Source organism: Papaver somniferum, chromosome 3 (genome assembly GCF_003573695.1).
Source record: "Papaver somniferum cultivar HN1 chromosome 3, ASM357369v1, whole genome shotgun sequence".
Classification (NCBI taxonomy): domain Eukaryota; kingdom Viridiplantae; phylum Streptophyta; class Magnoliopsida; order Ranunculales; family Papaveraceae; genus Papaver; species Papaver somniferum.
This window is the reverse complement of record NC_039360.1, coordinates 214946591-214965563: the sequence shown is the minus strand read 5'-3', so window position 1 is coordinate 214965563 and position 18973 is coordinate 214946591. Positions and strand designations below refer to the sequence as shown.

Here is an 18973-nt window from a genome sequence, read left to right as displayed (position 1 = left end):
CTATATTTCATCATTTTCAAATGAAAATTTTTGTCATTATGATTTTTTTTATTGTCGATTAATCCTTTCAAATTTATTTTAGTACTTTGTTTTGCTATTTGAATGACAAATTAGATCAGAAAATTTGAAATTGTTGAATTCCAGTTACACAGTCGGCATGGTATTTGTTTGTCGAGCATGCCGAATTTTCATATTTATTTTTAGTCGGCAAGCTTACAGGATGAACAACATGCCGACTTTTCATATATTATTTTTAGTCGTCAAGGTTATAAGATGAATAGCATGCCGACTTTTCAAAGAGTTTTGTTTCTGAAAGTAATATTTACAGGGTCGGCAGGGTATTCATTCTTATACCTTGCCGACTAATTATGCATTTGTAACACCTTTCTCTGTATGTCAAACAATCATATAGTCGACACGGTATTTTTTATCGACCTTGCCGACTACAAGGTAGCCGGCAAAGTAAAAAATCAACAAGATACCGATTAGTGAAGCATTTACAACAGTCTCATGTGTGTCAAAAATAATAAAGTTGGCATCTTCTTCATTCACCGACCTTGCCGGCCGGATAAAGTCGGCATGTTATTCATACGTAGACCTTGCCGGCCAGATATAGTCGGCATGTTCTTCATTCGTCGACCCTGCCGACTTTTCATAATTTCAGAACTGAAAGTGTTGATTTCTTCTTTAATTTTGAGTATGATTTCATACATTAGTTTTGCAATCCCTTTTTAGAAATGTTCGGGTAGTATGTTTTCATTTTCGTTGCAAAAAAAATTCTCAAAAAAAAATTTTCATCAAAAATCTTCCCACATGAGTTCAATCAAAAACAAAATTTGATAACTTAAATTCATAAGTTTTAATATACTTAATTAATTCATCTAAACTCAATTAATTAAACTAATCAGAATTTTTAGTGTTAATTAAACAAGGTTATGTTAGCCATTTAGAAAATACAAGGTTAAGGGATAACATGTTTTACTTCAAAATGACCTGGCTTTTATCTTATTAGGTATACCCAATTAATTTGGGTATACCCTAATCAAGCCAGGTTAATATTAATTTGATGATGAAATTCATGTTACTCGGCTTGATATTTATTTGTATACTTTTGAATAAGATATGGCAAAAGGGAGTACATCCAAACGAGTCACGTCAACAAGAATCAAGCAGCACCTTAGGATTACGCTACCTAAGCATATTCTCGATAGCCTTATCAAAAAATGATGGATAGATCCTCTGTAATTTTGGTTAACTTGTAGAGTTGTATTAACCAGGACGAATTTAGGTTTCGGAATCATGCATTTATGTTTAGTGATGAGCAGTTTAATGTAGTATGATCTATGATGTACCCTCACATAAATGTATAGCATTGGAATCAAACATCTGGAATTTAAAGCCACCAACCTAATAAATTGGATATGGACATATCACTGATAAATTTTGGAATTAGGTGATACGAAATTGCAGTTATTGATAAACAAAACGAAATTGAACCTGTGGACTTAAGAGAGACTAATGGGACCTCCTAATTAGCATGACCGATTGATATGATGCATTTGAACCAACTCGGGTTCAAGGTTGCACGGAGACACCTAAAAGATGACGCAAGTTTGTAACCACGTCGGACATACGATCGGAAACAGTACGCAACATGTAATTCGCGTCCCATGAAAGTTGGGCACCGGACACTGTGCTAAAATGATTTAGATATTTTTGGACACGCAATGAACAGGATCAAAGAACAATGCTGTACCTCTAAATTCTACTTACTAACTCGTCAACAAGCACTTTCGATGATTTCATATTCAGGATACAAATAATTCCAAGTTGATTACGAAGACAAGAGGAGGAAGACAGGATGTCATAGATCATGTACAATCTAGTCAATAGATTTTAGATAAGGACTTGATTGTACTCTGATGCATACCCTCAAGCAGTAGCAGTTGAACTTGCATCACACCTTTGGAATGTACGGCAACTCACAAAAACTAAATTAGGATTATTAATGGATTGCAAAGAACAGCATTATGCAGGCTAATTAACAGATAATGACAGACTTAGTATATGCAAATTATGTTGCTTTCACAGTGTACCTATTTTCCGCAGTGGTATTGTATTCATAAACAAATTCCTTAGAAATAAAACCGTGTTCTGCCGTAGGAACGAATCTGTGGATGTTTGATGCACCTCATTACTGATTTTTATATCTCCTTGGACGGTCTGAAATGCCCGCTAATTGCTTGTCATTAATGTATATTTTAGTGATCATGGAGTGTTTGACTAACTAAACAAGATTAATTAGTGGTGTATTGACCTACAATTCAAATTCGCATGGATATATTCCTTGGGTTAGCAAATAAGATCATAAGAACGTTAATATCAGCAATAACTTAATTCCTGAAATTCTAATCATTCCCATCACCATCACAATCTCAATCACACAAAGTTACATGCCGGCTCTAAACTATAAATAAAAAGTTAAAAAAAATTTCTAAATTTGATGTTACAATGTAGCTTATCTAGTTTCCACCTTACGGATGAAAAAACCAAATCCTGGTCCAAACAAATCCTAGCCAATGCAAGGAAAGCTAGCGGATCAAAAACGAAGCATGGGTACTGGACTGACCTCAGTCTTCGTCAAGAGTCGAGACACTCAACAGACATTTAGAGCGACAGTTCAAAACTTCCAGCCTGACAGATGGGAAATTTCACCTTTGGGATGTCTCATGGCGGGAAACAGTTAAGCTATGTGGTTGGTAAACTAAGCCTACCAAAAAAATCAGACATGCTTTCGGATGCTAATTTTTGGTACAAAGCAGTTAGGCTTTTGTTATTGTTCTCTCTCTAGCCAGAAGAACAGCATGGTCACGATTTATATTTGAAAACGGAAGGACAATAAAATTCTGTTTTGTTTATGGTGCCCAACAGAGTGACAGCAATCTATCGTACTCTATATGTACCACCGCGTATGGTGCCCCAATAGAGTTATTTTTTGACGCAGCGCATTATCTCTTTCGGGTTTGGCTTTTCAACAACTTAAAAATACTCCTGGTGTCAACATATTCTCAAATTTAGGGGTAGAAAAATATTGCCAAGTTGTGGATGGAGACAAGGAGAAAAACTGACAAGGTCAAAAAATTATAGTACGATCAGGATTTTATGTGGCCGTTGAACTTTGCATCAAAGCTTTGAAATGTAAGGCAACAAATTACGTTTTAAAATGGGGTATTTTGGTTGATACGAATTAGATCTAATGAACAGATAATGACACTTTTGTACACACGGTGTCGGTTCCTATCACACTACATAACTACAGCATTCGTATTCGCAATTAAATTCTATAAAAAGCTGGTTGCTCTAATCTTTCATAAGAACGACTGAACGAGTCTACTGATGGTTGATGCTTCCCATTACTGATTTTTAAAGCTGTTTGCTCTAATCTTGTCAGTGTTTTTTAAGTGATCATCCAGCCATTGACTAGCTAAATACGATTAATTAGTAATATTATTGACTTAAATTTCAAATTTGCACAGATATTTTCCTTGCATTAGCGATAAGATCTTAAGAACCTTGGTATCAGCAGCAAAAGCATAGGACGGTTTTGAAGTTTTCCACCTTCTCATCACCATCACAATCACATTTGACTTTTTATGCAGCTAAACTCAAGGATGAGTTCCAAAACTTTGTGAGAAATTACAAGGCTTACACTATCGTATGGAGCTATAACACAGGAGTATATGTTCCTAACTTTACTCCAAACGAAGCATGGGTACTGGGCTAAACCTTAGTACTTCATCAAACACTACAGTCCGCTAAGTCCTAAGACTACAACCTAGTACAACTAAATTTGGAAGTTCATAAAATTTATGGACCCAATTATTTACTCAAAATACCTTTGGCTTGATATCTAAGAAGATATTAGAATATACTTTTACGACACAAAATAAGAACCACCAAATCATGGCCAATATAGACTAGAACGTGGAATTTCAGGAAAAGCTACTGTTGTTCTCAGAATTGGAGAATAAATGAACTTACAAGTCCAAGTAAATGTTTCAAGTAATATCAGTCACTGGTGAAGATATCACCGACTCACAAAAATCAAAATCAGCTAGTTGAAGATATTTTAAGTAAATTTTAAGGGAAAAGATGGACACTTAAATCTAAACAAACCAATCAACAGTTCTCCCTAGATGAATAACAAGCAATTCTTAAGTATTATACTAGAACATATACAGAGTGCAAGAATTTCACAGGCACAAGTTAAGAGTGCAACCACATAAGACAAGCTTATCTTCAAGCAACCATGCCAGCGAAATGTACCTAGCCCATCTATTAGTCCTGTTTCCTCCTATGGCATTTAGTAGACTGAATACCCATGACCCAACAGCCTGCAAAACCCACAAGGTATTGCATGACTATAACAGTAGGAGGCTACTAGGAAGAAAAGAAAGTGCCTTCACTTTTTCATGTGATTTGTTCGAGCTCCTTGGTATCTGTAATTTACCCTAAATAACATTTACATTTAAATTATCTAACCAATGTTATAATGCAATCCAAGTGTCCATCATCTATGTTCTATCTTTTTTCCGAATCCGGTTCTTCCATTCTGTGTCATAATATGGCCTATCTTTATTTCTTTATGTGACTCAAAGCATCAAAATGACTTATGAAATGGTTCTCAGTAAACACGGAAACAAATATTCAAGGAAAGCACTCTTCTTTTAGAAATGAGGGACCCCAACCTTGCTAGTTATGCTTCAGAATGAAATATTACAGTTCACATTCTACATGCAATTCTACCATCCAAAGCTCAAAAAAACGACACCTCTTTCTATATCCCAAACTACAGAAAAAACAGAACTGGATGGTACCCACTGATAAGAATGAATTAGTTCTTGTAATTTTCTCAAGTTTCTTAACCTCTAGATCCTATCCTAAAGACATAAGCATTCTTAAATTTTAATCACAATTCTAGTTATTTTTCGTAGCTTCGGATTGTCTATCTTGCTTCTAGCCTATCTTTCCTTCTATTGCACATGATTTTAAGCATCAAAGTGATTTCCAAAGGTACCTTAGTAAATTAGTACAGAATACACCTTAAGATTAGAGACAGGTGTACACTATTCCATAGATGATAACCAACCCAAGCTACACAACCTTATTATGCATGAGAGTGAAATACTCACAGTTCAAATTAAAATGCAATCCAACACTACAATAAAACCTATGAATCAACACCTGTTTATTTTGTTCTCCTTACACTAGAATCATAGAAGCTATAAACAGAACAGGAGCAAATCATAAACCCCTAACAGTTACTGAATTGACATCTTCTAAGAGTCTAATAACTTCAATCTTCAAACAAAAATACCAATTTCAGGTTTCTCTGCTTAAGGTCCAGTGGTTTATGCCCTTGTACATCTCCTTATTCCAAGTTTCGGACTTCGCCACCATCTAAAACATTGATCATATGTGATACGCCTGTGTCTGTCTATGTGTTTGTGCTCCTCAACTTCTAGATTCTATCATAAGTATTCATTTATATCAGCTGCAACTACCCATTCTAGCTTATACTGCCTAGCTCTGGAACATCTATTTTTGTTTCTAGCATGTCTTTCCTGCTCTCACACATGATCTCATTCTCAGCCATCAAAGTGCCTTATGAAGTGCTTAACTCTAAAAATACCCCAGCAATTGAGTAGCCTGTACATCTTGGTGTACACAGTATATAGAAACATATCTAAAAGCTTCAAAATTCAACTAACATTATAAATTTTCTCTACCTAAGAATCCTTCGATTTGTGATGATTGTACATCTGCCAACTATAGAACTTCAGGTTTCAGCAGCATTCTAAGGTTTTGTTCATACATTTATGTTTGATATAGATGCATTGGCTTAGAAAATCTTTTCACACAGTCGAAACATGTGCTTAAAAAATCTTCTCACACAGTTGGAACATATCAAACACAAAATACCCAATGTTAATTTAACAAAATGATATCAACTAACAATTAACAAATAAATATCACCCAAAGTCGAAGTAACAGAAAAAATATTCACATAAAAACTCACATTGTTCTCTATAATATAATATGTTACTTGAAATAAAGTTGTAATTAAGCTTACTACAACATACTTCATCAAATGTCTTTAAAAAGAAAAGAAAAAAGAAAATCCTAGTCTTAGATGTTTGTTTTTCCCCAACTTATTTAAGATAACCAGGAATTTTAATACGAATAAAAAGCATACTCATGATATAAGCAATAACAACAGAAGCAATCCCGACTGAAACGAAGAAGATCTTAACACTTTTATCACGATTACGATCAAAACCAAGATCTAAGAGAATAATACCAAGACCACCAAGAACAAACATAAAACCAGATGAAAGCCCTTCAATTATGTACTGACCGTTAACACGTCCAGGCAAGAAAACAACTGGTCTAACAACACCTGTAAATCTATCTTGAGTAGATCCAATCCCTGGAGGTTCAACAATTACGTCGTATACAAATCCTGATACAACTAAGAAATAAGTTAATAAGACTAACGAGAACACTGTCATTGGAGTTGGGAGTGTAATAGATGGAAGTTTCATGGTTTTCGCCATTTCGTTTTGTTATGTCAGATCTCAGAGGGATTTGAGTTTTCTAGGGCTTCTTTGGATTTTGGGGGTTTAGTCTCTCTTGTTTGATCCGGTGAAGAACTGGGACTACAAAGGCAATTACTTATTTCCACGCCTTTCTATTTGAGTATGGCGCGACAAGTCATGCCCACAAGTTTCCGATCACCACAATTGTGTACCCCGTATGATGCACCACATCACTTCAACTTGGTCCAATTTTGTTCACAGAATATGTTAACCCTATTAGTTGAGGTATGCCACTCGAGGATAAAAACTGGTCATTAGTATAACTATTTTTCTTAATGATTAATTTATTTTGATGAGCGATTATTTTTGATTAATCAGTGATATTCAGATGATTAATCAATATTTAATAAGAGCAAATGACACTATAGTTAAAAGTTGTATTCTTTGGGGAAGGACATACACAAAGGAGGAAGACGGATTTTCGGGCATGTTATAAGAGAATTTGAGATGGAGGAATAAAATATTTTGGAGCTGCAAGAGATATTAGAGAAGAAGAAAATAAGTTACTGAGAAATATTGAAATTTTGACAAAGAGAGAAAGAATGTTTTGGGAGCAAAGAAACCACTCCAACTAGCTACCAAACACTAACAAAAACACAAAGGCATTTTACTTCACAGAAGATCCAAAAATCACATTCTTGTTCTCAAGACTGAAGATAACGACTTGACTTCTAGGCCCGCGACTCTATCAAGGACATTCTGCTACACCACTTCGAAAAGTCATTCGCCAAAGATAGCTGATATTCCAGAAAAAAAATTTACTAGGAAATAAGAATTTCATTCATTAATGAGGGATTACATCATTTTGGAGAAAGTAAGGGAAGTTGAATTCATCCCATTTTCCTGTAACATTCCCAACACTACTATGTTTGGCAGCTAAGTCTGCAACACTATTAAGTTCTCTCTTGAGATGTTTAAATCTAAGAGGATCAATATCTTTTAAAAGAAATAAGCAGTCATCTAAAACAGAGCAGGAGGTCCAACTAGTTTGGCTTTTGCAGTTATTAAGATAAGCCGTAACATTTTTGGCATCACTAATTAAGACAAGATGCTGAAGGTTATTATCTTTAATCCATGAAGCAGCTTCTAGGATTGCAATGCTCTCAGCACCTTCAGCACTAGCAGCCCTTCCTGAGACTAGTTTGTATCCTTTGAAGTCACCTGCAGTGTTCATAGCCACAATTCCCACACCAGAATTGTTAGTGTTTTTATCAAAAGAGGCATCACAATATATAAGAAGGCTATCTTGGTGAACAAAATTAAGGAAATTATTATCAGGAGCTGAAACTGTAGATCTAGCATTAGGAACTGAGGAAGAAGCAAGAGAGTTAGCAGTTTCCTCAATGATTCTTAGAGCAGTACTAGCAGTAAGTCTGGGGTTTAAAGACTTGTTATCAAAAACTCTGGAGCATCTGTCTTTCCAGATGCACCAGGAAGTGGTAAAAAGAGTAGAAGATTTCTCCTGTAAATTCTTTGTAGTAATCCATTTTGTAATCCAATCCTTGATCCTGATATCACTATCTAAATCATGCGAAACAAGTTGACTAACAACAGGTATATTGGACCAAACATTCTTGGCAAATGTATATTCAAGAATCATATGTTCTGGAGTTTCACTAGCTCCAGTGTTACACATTTTTCACCTATCATCATGATTAATATTAAAACTAGCTAACTTGCTACCTGTGGGAAGAATTTTTTCAACACACTTTCAAAGGAACAACTGAGTTTTAGGCAATAGAGGAGCCTTCCAAAGATCCTTGTGAGTGTCCAAGTCAGGGTTAGAAGGAGAATTATATGGTAATTCATTATCTAGGAGCTTGTATACTGATTTTACTGTTAGAGCACCATTCTTGTTATGTGGCCAGATCAGGGTGTCACTGGTAAAAATAGGTATTCTCATTCTACAAATTTTTAGACTATTTTCTCTAGTGAAGAAATCCTGAACCAAAGCAACATTCCAGGTTTTGGTATCATGGTTTATGAAGTCTGAAACTTTGTAATTAGGATTTGGCATACTAAGACACAAAGGCATAGAAAGATTATCAATACAATTATTAGAAAAAGCAGCAATATTAGAACCTTTTCTGAAATCCCAGAAAGCATGCTCTTTTAAAATATCTAAACCATGACAAATACTGGACCAAACCCAAGACTGACTCCAAGTTTTTTATAATACAAAGGATGGCAAATTTTGAAATACTTACACCTTAGGATTTTAACCCACGGATCATTGGGAAAGTGGATTAAAAGCCAAGCAGTTTTAGCCAAAAGGGATAAATTCATCTTTTTCAGATTCCTAAAACCTAATCCCCCCTGTAACTTATGAGAATAAATTTTTTCCCATTTCCTGAAATAGTAACCTCTGTGACCATTTTTACCCCACCAGAAGTCCCTTTGGGACTGCTCCATTTTATTAATGATGGAATCTGGTAAAAGAAAAGAGTTCATGTGGTAATTTGAAGAGGACTTTAAAGTATGCTGGACAAGAATGGATCTACCAGCTTGGGCCAGATGCTTTCCTTTCCAGTTTGAAACTATAGAGTTATGATGAGTACTTAAATGTGACATGCTCTCAGTTCTATTCCTAGTGATAAAGAGGGGAATACCAAGATACTTTTCATTAAGCTCAACTTTCTTAACATTCATAGCTCTAATAAGGGACACACAGTGATCAGGCTGAACATTTTTGCTGAAAAAACAGGCAGATTTTTCAAAGTTTATCATTTGACCACAAATACTACTAAAATCCTTAATCAAAGACATGAGATTGCTAGTTTCAGAGTGAGTTGCTTTGGTAAAAAGCAAACAGTCATCTGCAAAAAGCAGGTGACTTATACTAGGAGCCTCAGTAGTGACTTTAAGACCATGTATGAGATTGTTATGTTCAGCATGGATCAGATATCTTGAAAATTACTCCATACATAATGAACAAGTATGGAGACAGAGGGTCACCTTGCCTCAGGCCCCAAGTGGGTTTAAAAGATGGGTAAGGTGATCCATTCAAGAGAATAGAAATATTAGTAGTACTAATACATTGAAAAAACAACTGACACCAGTGGTCAGAGAAGCCAATTTTTTAAGAACAACAATTAAGAAGGGACATTCTACTCTATCAAAAGCCTTAGACGTATCAAGTTTAAGGCCCATGATACCACATCTATCCTTCTTTTTCTTCAAAGTATAAACCAATTCATGAGCAATTATCACATTGTTTTGGATATTTCTACCAGGATCATAAGAAGCCTGATATGGTGATATTAGTTTGCTAAGTAATGGTTTCATTCTATTCACTAGAATCTTAGAGATGATTTTATAGTTATAATTGCAAAGAGATATATGCCTAAAGTCAGCAGGACTATTAAGCTTGTTCACCTTAGGAATTAAGGAAATGAATGTGTGATTCATTTCTTTTAAGAGATGTTTTGAGTGAAAGAAACTTTTAACAATTTCCCAAACATCATTTTCAAGCAATTTCAGGTTTTGTTTGTAAAAACCTGGAGGGAACCCATCTGTACCAGGAGCAGTCCATGGGCCCATTTGCTTGATAGTATTCTTAACCTCTTCCAGAGTGATGGGACTCAAAAGTTTTTCATTGTCCTCATCAGTGATGCAGTTATCAGTGCAATTCAGGAAATCATTGTTCAAGATAGGATTAGTGGTAGTAGAAATGTTCTTAAAATGAGTAACAAGAAGGTCTTCAAGAGATATTCTATCCTCAGACCAAAGACCATTAGCAAGTCTTAGAGAACTTATATGATTAAAATGTCTCCTTCTATTCACATTAGTGTGATAGTAAGAGGTATTTCTATCATGGTTTTTAATAAACTCAACTCTAGCTTTTTGAGCATAAAAAGATTCTTGGGCTTTTTGAGCCAGTCCAAGATTTTGTTCCACTTACTTTATGGCCTCATTGTTCTGAATAAAATAAGGATTACTATTCAGCTGCTTGAGTTGATCAGTTAAAGAGAAAACTTTTTGATCAATATTACCATAGTGGGAAATGTTCCATTTCTTAAGCTCTATTTAACATTCCTAAAACAACTGACCATTTTAAAAGCATTAGACCCTCTAACAGAAGTTTTATAAGCATATATAATAACTTGTTTGCAAGTAGGATCCTTAAAACAACTATTAAAGTATTTATAGGGCCTTTTACCTTGATTTTCATCACAATTTATAACTAAAAGAATAGGTAAGTGATCAGAGCATATTGCATCAATATGAAACAATTTGGAATTGCTATAATGTTGCAGCCAATGACCATTTACAAGAGCCATGTCAAGTCTAGATTTTACATTATCAGACCCAGATTGCATGTTGGACCAAGTAAATTGAGACCCTATATAACCTAAGTCACTCATGTCAGAACTATCAATGACTTGTTGGATGATAGGGTACTCAGCTATAGTTGGTCTAGTATTGGAAGATCTTTCATGTGCATAAAAAGTGATATTGAGATCACCAATTAAGACCCATGGAAGATTGACAGAAGAACCAATACTATCAATGTGATTCTATTGTTCTATTTTCTCATCATGGTATGTAGAACCATATAGAAAAGTAGTGAGGAATTCAGGTTTGTTTGGGTCTGAGTAAATGATTGTGTGGATCATTTTGTCAGTAGACTGAAGAATGTTTAGAGTGAATCCACTCTTCCATAAGAGAGCAATACCTCATGAGAGACCCAAAGAAGGACATATCCAATGATCAGGATAGTTGAATCTCTTGAGGAATTGACCCATTTTCACAGAATTATTTTTTGTTTCACATAAAAATATGACATCTGGGTTTTGACTTCTGATTTGATTCCACAAACTATTTCTGGGTTGCCGAAAACCCTGGTAATTCCATGACAAAATTCTCATAATTGAGATAGGAGAATATGGACCAGAGATTGAGCAGACTCTAATATATCTAGGATTGTTAATGAGACAAAAAGGATGAGCAGAGTTGTAGCAAGGCACAATACTGAAAGTAGAAACAAAGCAAGACAACTGGCAAACACACCAGCAGAAAGCAACCAAATCAAGCAGAAAGGTAATGTAATCAAATTGAAGAGCAGAACCACAGTAGCCCAAAGTGGAAATGGGAAGGGAAAACAATTGTCAAACACAAGATTACCAATTGGATGATCTAGATTTTTACTATGCAGATCACAAGAGCAATAACTAAGACCACATAAACAGATTTCAAGCACAGGATTATTAAAAGGGAAATTTAAATTACTTGAATGCAAACCACATCAACAATAACTAAAACAACCAGCAAAAATTAAAACAACGGAGACGGGTTTCACAACCAGAATTACTATTAGGGAAACCTAAATTACTTGAATACAAACCACAAAAATAATTATTATAATCACCGAAAATTAAATTGAAAGTAGGGTTTAGAGAAAAAACCTGGTTAAAGGATGCAACATTTCCATAGTGATATTGTGCAATTGTTCTAGTGAGTTCAGGTTTTTCACTATCAAATTCCCTTGTACGATTATCATCCATTGGGTTGAGTTGGTATTCCATCCTGTTTTCAGCTGGAAGATCACATAATCATTCAAATCTTCAACTCCATTACAGACACTTTGAAAGATGGGGTTGTTGTGGGTATTAGAGGAATTGAGATTAAGAGGTAAGGGATTATTCTACGTGGGGTTATTAAGGTTACTTTCATCTCTGATTCTCTTGTTTTTCCTATTTTCTACATCTTCACATTCTAGATCTAAGTTCCCTTCATTATGAGGAAGGGGTAGAGAATGGTTCGAAGAAGAGGCAATAGTTGCACCCCTTGAAACGTCCACCCCTTCATCCATTATATTTCCATCCGAACTAGTGATGTAGGCAGCCAAAAATTGTTTTCCTTCTTCCGTCTGACTCGAAGCAGCATATTCAGTTTATGTCATAGTTTCAACTTTTTATTTTTGTGTGATTCTCTTACAGTCAGAATTAACATGATCAACCACCCAACAGTCTTTGCAAGTCTTGTATGGCTTCATTTCAAAGTGGTAGATAACTCATTGTTTTTGGCCATTTGGAGTAATATACCACCCACTTTTTCTCAGTGGTTCATTGATTTTAACTTCAACATAGATAGTACTCGTAACACTTCCTCTTGGAAGTCTTCTTCTCCCCTCTGGTTCAACTTTATTACCTATATCCTTGCAGATTTCAGAGATTAATCTCTCATTGAGAATAATATTCCCCAGGTTTCTTAGCTTGACAGACCAAACGTGACTTTCAAACTGGTGGTATTTGATAGCAATATTCGGGTCATACTGAATTAGAGATAACAGGTGACCCATGATATCCCAGGTTTTGGAACGAACTCCATTAAATGTTTCTTCTCTTTGAAATATGAAAAGGAAGAGATTTGTTCCTTTTGTGATGATTTCATATCTTCTGTAACTTCTCCATCTGTCATTGATTTCTTTTTTAACCTCTTCATGATTTAGAGGGTTTGTGAAGATGATTTTACCAAGCAGGCTGAACATGAATCCATCAGTATCTTTTGGAGAAAGTTGAGCAGAAGCTATGATTCTTCGTATTGGTCTGAGTGAAGAAGAGTCATTGTTAAGTGGCTGCATGGTTGTGTTGAGATTAGCCAGATGGGTGGTATTTTGGGAAGACATGGTTTGACAGAGATTGTAGCAGGGGGTTTGTATTCTCACAGTAGTATTATGAGTTTTAGGGTTTAGTCTTATAGCTGGGTACCTAATAGGATTATGGAAATTTTTATCGTTATAAGGATAATTTTGTTTCCATATTTATTGGGATAAAATCATAGTAACCAGGCTGGCAGTTTTGACTAAATTTTTGAATTTGAACTGAGAAGAAACTTTCCCTCTGGATATGCGACAATCACGGAATGAGACCATAACCGATTCAAGCGTGTTGATGGTTTTGGAGAAAAGGTTGAGATTGATAGATTTAGATACAGTCATGGTGAAGAGGTGGAGACTAAAGAAATGAACTTTGATAGTGGTGAGATGAGGACTGGAATACAGGATTCCAAATGGCCTTTTGGAATAACTAAGTAGAAGATGATATCACGATACTACGACTAATATTTAGAGAGCAAACACTACTATAACAAACAGCAGGAGATCTGAACTTGGATAAAATCACGACCGATTACCACCACTGGGAACTACACAGGAATCGACAATGGAGATCTGTAAAACAGATTAAAACAACATGATATTAGATCAAGAAAGAAAAGGAGAAAATTTTAAAAAAGAAAATCAAAAAACCAGAACCAAACTTCAAAAACCTTCCACAAGCGTAAGTGAAGTATGGCAAACTAGATTAAGATTGAACATGATAATGAAAAAGAAGTAAAAACAAGAGTAAAAGGAATTAAATATCAAACAGAGGATAAAGATTAGAATTCACGGCAAAGAAAACTTGAAGGTTTCAAAAACTGAGTAACTCGGTTTTCGCCGATTCATGTTGACATTCCAACTGAAAAGGAAATTTTGGTTACCATTTAGAATATGGGACCCTTAGATGTCTGCAGGACTAACGGTTTCCTTGTTAGTTCCTGCAAAGAAAAAAATGTTGGCACATTATTGGTGGTGACATCACCAGTCTTATTTAATATTGTTTTTAAACATGTTCTGTGGCCTATGGTCTAGTTCCCAAAACTAAAAGTCCTACTTATCCTTCATATTTCATACATATAAGATTTGTGCAACGTTTTGTATAAGATTATCAATATAACAAATAGGATGAGTTCTCTGCTGGATAAACTCATTGCTAAGAATCAGTCTGCATTTATTCTTGGCAGACAGTTTCTCGACAATATCGTTGTCGCCAAAGAACTAGTTCATTTTATGAACCATTCTAACTCTATCTTAGGGTCCTTTGCTCTCAAACTTGACATGATTAAAACCTATGACAGAGTGGATTGGTCCTTTTTGAATTGTGTCCTTCAAAATTTTGGCATAAGACATCATGCACATGACCTGATTATGAGCTGTGTTAAAAGTGATTCATTTTCGGTGATGATTATTAATGGCCATCCGGAAGGGTTTTTCAGACCTGAAAGAGGTATTCGACAAGGATGTCCTAAATCACCTTATATGTTTATATTGTTCTCCCAAATCCTTACTAGCATTATAAGCAAAATCGAACGCAGTGGCATGTACTCTGGTTACAAACTCAACAGATGTCCCCTTTTGTATCTCGTTTAATGTTTGCAGATGATATTATGTTATTTGGTACACTGAAGCATTAAACTGCTTCGTCAGTCAACTCAATTTTGCAAGAGTGTGTAACCTGCTTAGGTCAACAGTAAACTACAATAAATCTGCCATTATTTTCAGCAGAAAAATCCCTATTCAGAGACAAATGAAATTACTGCAATGCTAGGTGTCTCTAGTATGAAGGTGGATGATAAATATTTTGGAGTTCAGATTCTTAAACCTGGTAAAAGAATCGTCTCTTATGATTTTCTAGTGGATAAGTTCGACAAAAAGATGGCAGGGTGGAAAAAGTATCTCCTAAACCACGCTAGAAGAACCATCCTAATTCAAACAGTTCTTGCTCTTCTATCGGTATACTGCATGACCACAACTATTCTCCCTAAATCAGTAATCAAAAGGTTAAACTAGACTATAATAAACTTTTGGTGGGGTTATTCTAGGGAGGAAAATAAGTTGCATCACATCAAATGGGATTGGTTCATTTCGTGTAAGGAAGTTGGTGGATCGGGTTTAAGATCTCTTGAACACTTAAATCAAGCTCTTGTTGCCAAGTTAGGTTAGAGATTTTTGCAGGACTTTAATTCAATTTGGGGAAATTTCATAAGAGCCAAGTACTTGAGGAATACCTATTTTTGGGGAGCAAAAAAACACAGAAGTGTTCAAGCACCTGGAGTGCAATGTTGGACATTAGGCCGACTCTGATGCTGGGGTGTTTATGTCTAGTAGGTGACGGCACAAAAGTTAATGTCTGGTCCGATCATTGGGTTCCTACTTTACAGGGTTTTAAGCCACCTTTAAAGTAGTCTGCTAATGTTTCGATCCAAGTTATCGTTGACCTTATGATTCCGGGAGATGGAAGATGAAATGAGGACATGGTGAAAAGTACTATTGACAACTACACCGCTCACTAGATCCTCAAAATACAGATTCATGTTGATGCGTCAGTCGACCGGTTAATTTGGATTCATATTCCTCACAAGGAATTTTGTAATACCCTGTATTTTTAGTTGTTGTTACGGGTCAGGTTATACCAGGATTAGTTAACCTTGTGACTTAGGTTGTTCCTTAGCCTTAGCCTATGTAGGTGGATTGAACTAAAAAATTACAAGTTAGGGTGGAAATAGACTAATCAATAATAAATAAAATTAACGGAAAATGAAAAGATAAATAAAATAGTTAGGTTTTCTATTAATGTAAATGGAAGTAATTTTAGTTGGAAAAGAAAAGCTATGAGAAAATAAGGAGATCGGGGTAAAGAATTTGGAGAAGAAGGATAAAGAAAATCAAGAGGAGTTTGTAACAATTGAGATGTAGAATGTTATATCCCCATTCTCTTTGTGTTTTGTTATACTTGATTTTAATTTAGTTAAATCTTATATTATCATTAGGTTTCTAAAATTTATCTGTAAATTTATATGCATCTTATTGATGATCGGCCTTTGATTATTTGTAGATAACATAATTACGTATCACTAGTTAAAATTTGAGAATAATCCACCATAAATTCACCGTTAAATGTTTGTTTGAATTTGAGAGATAGTTTCTGAATTTCTGGACAGTTTCACTGTGTTGTGGTTTTGAAGTTCTTAGGCAGTCTTAGTGATGTTAAAATGATTCAAGGTCTTAACAAAAGTTGTATATAAACATCTTATCTTTCATTGTGAGTTGGATTTGCTCAATTTCAGGTAATTATGAATTTAACATGAATTTTTTGGTGATGACATGTAATCTGACCAGTTTTTAGGATGTCATTGTAAATTCGTTATCTTTTGTTTGAACTGTTGGTTTTCTGTGAAATTTGGATATGTGGTTTTCTGTTGAGTTATATATGTTTAGCTAGAATTTTAGGAAGATCGGATGAAAAAATCACCCTGAGATGTATGATGTAAAATGTCTGTAGTTAACTTGTTTGCATAAATGCTTGAAAGAAATTCATGTTGTTAAGCCATGGTTGCTTGTGTTGTTTGTGAAAATGATTTATAAAAGGAAACGAGTTCATGTTTTACCGTTATATGGAACATGTTTCATGCTAACGGCGGGGAATGATCCCCGAGAGTTAAATGGGTAATGATCCACATGGGAACTTGTGTTTCCCGACCATCGATGGTGGTTGTCCGTGCCGGTAAACGATAGGTGGATGTACGAACCAAGGTTTTAGTACCGTTAATGAAATGGGTAATGATCCCGGGAGTAGATGGTTATGATCCCCATAGGAAATTTTGTTCCTGACCATCGATGGAGGCTTTCCGTGCCGATAAACCATAGGTGGGTGTACGAACCAAGGTTTTTGTACCGTGAACTTTCTCTGTGAATATATTAATAAGTGAATGGATGTGTTGAATCATTGATGATTGATTTGTTGACAATTATTTTGGTATTGTAAACTCATGATTTCTTGGTGTCAATATTAATTTGTGAATCATGTTTTGAAATCTATGTAGAATGATTTGTAGAAACCTTATTGGTTTTATGAACTCAAGCATTGAAATACAAATTGAAGTGTTTGTGGAAAATATTAATAGTGTTACAAACTCAATTGTTAAAACCTAAATTGGTAGATTTGTTGAAAATATTATTAGTGTTATGAACTCAATTGTGAAATCTAATTGGATAAATTATTGAAAGTATTATTGGTACTATGAACTCGTGATTGAAGGATGAGTTGTTGATATAATATTAATATTATGAAGTCTTGTTTTGAAATCTTAAGATGATTTGTTAGAAACAATATTTGTATTATGAATCCATGATTGAACAAATGAATTGAATGATTCATTGAAAAATAATACTTGTGTGATAATCATGTTGGTTGAATATCTATATGAGTGATTTTCTCGAAATTATGTCGTATGCTCATGTTGTATGTTATTTGACTCCATGATATTGTTATGCATGTTTTGATATTGGGAATGCATTCTACTGAGTTGTCATCTCACCCCAATTGACATTCCTTACAGATTTATTAGAGTTGCGCAACGGAAGCTAGTAATGAGTAACTTAGTGATTGAATTGTTTACTTGTATTTGTTTGAAGTGTAAATCCATATCAAATGTTTCATTTATAATATTTTTAGGGATAAATTTGGGCCTAAGAAATGATACTCTTCCTATTGATTAACTTTGATATATTAATTTGATTAAAATAAAAATAAAAATAACTTTTTAGTCTCTTTCTGACCCGTAGCGCTTTGAGTTCGGATCTCCATATGGGTTTGACCCTGGTCCGGAACTCGGGGTGTTGTAATTTACTTCTCAGTCATTCCAAAAACTATTGGCGGTGAATGCAGGTGAGTCTTCTTCTCTCCATGAAAACTCATTTCCATGGAAATTATTCTGGAAGAAGAGAAGCGTGTCTCCTGAAATCCACATGTTTATCTGGAGGGTCGTGCATAATGGTATTGGTGTTCTTACTAAATTAGGGAAGTTCATGGATGATCTTACAATTGATTGTAAATTCTGTCATTCTTGTGCCGAAACAACGGATCATATTTTCGTGTAGTATCCGGTATCACAGGATGTGTTGTTCGGGTCACCTCTCAATTTAAGACTCACTAATCCATCTGTAGTGAATGTTGAAAAGTTTCTATAGATTGTTTTAAAAAGTAAAGCGAGGAATTCTTTTATATGGTGGCCTTGTATGTTTTGGGAAATATGGAAGACAAGAAATGTTATCTCATTTGAGAATCATACTCTCAATATTTAGCGTATTATTAGAGATGGCTTCTTCGGGTTCAACAGATATTAGCAAAAAAATGATGAGTTATTGCCTTTTACAAACATTGTTGGTACTAACCAAGCTGTTCTTCCTCGGCATACTGGTAGGCCCCAAAGATATTATATTTAAATGCAAAATGGTCCCCGGCAGCGGCGCCAAAAACTTGGTGGGCCCGGGAAAGCGTATAAATTAAGCACAATAAAAACGCGGGCCTACAGTAATACCGCAAGTGCACGGTCGTCGGTTGTATCTCGTGCAAGTACGGGTCGATCCACAAAGACTGGGTGTGTTTGGAGTTCTCTAGCTATTTTGGGCTCTAATTTGTTGTTGCTTAACTATGAAGCCTTTTGGGCTTTGGGCTTAGGGTACCTTTGGATTATAGGCTTGTTTGATAATG

At 35.1% G+C, this 18973-nt stretch overlaps 2 protein-coding genes across 2 annotated transcripts; both read right to left on the bottom strand.

Moving 5' to 3' along the window:
• Positions 1-6048: 6048 nt before the first annotated feature.
• On the bottom strand, positions 6049-6729 carry LOC113362103 (oligosaccharyltransferase complex subunit OSTC-like). Its single transcript, XM_026605089.1, has one exon. It carries the CDS (start codon positions 6615-6617, stop codon positions 6213-6215), a length of 405 nt encoding a protein of 134 aa, XP_026460874.1. The 5' UTR covers positions 6618-6729; the 3' UTR covers positions 6049-6212.
• Positions 6730-8780: 2051 nt separating this feature from the next.
• Positions 8781-10978, bottom strand: LOC113360630. The gene is made up of 4 exons (XM_026604121.1): positions 10819-10978; positions 10561-10681; positions 9707-10371; positions 8781-9475 (listed from the first exon to the last, which is right to left on the bottom strand). The coding sequence occupies exons 1-4, from the start codon at positions 10976-10978 to the stop codon at positions 8781-8783; spliced, it is 1641 nt and encodes a 546-aa protein (XP_026459906.1).
• Between the last annotated feature and the right edge of the window lie 7995 nt (positions 10979-18973).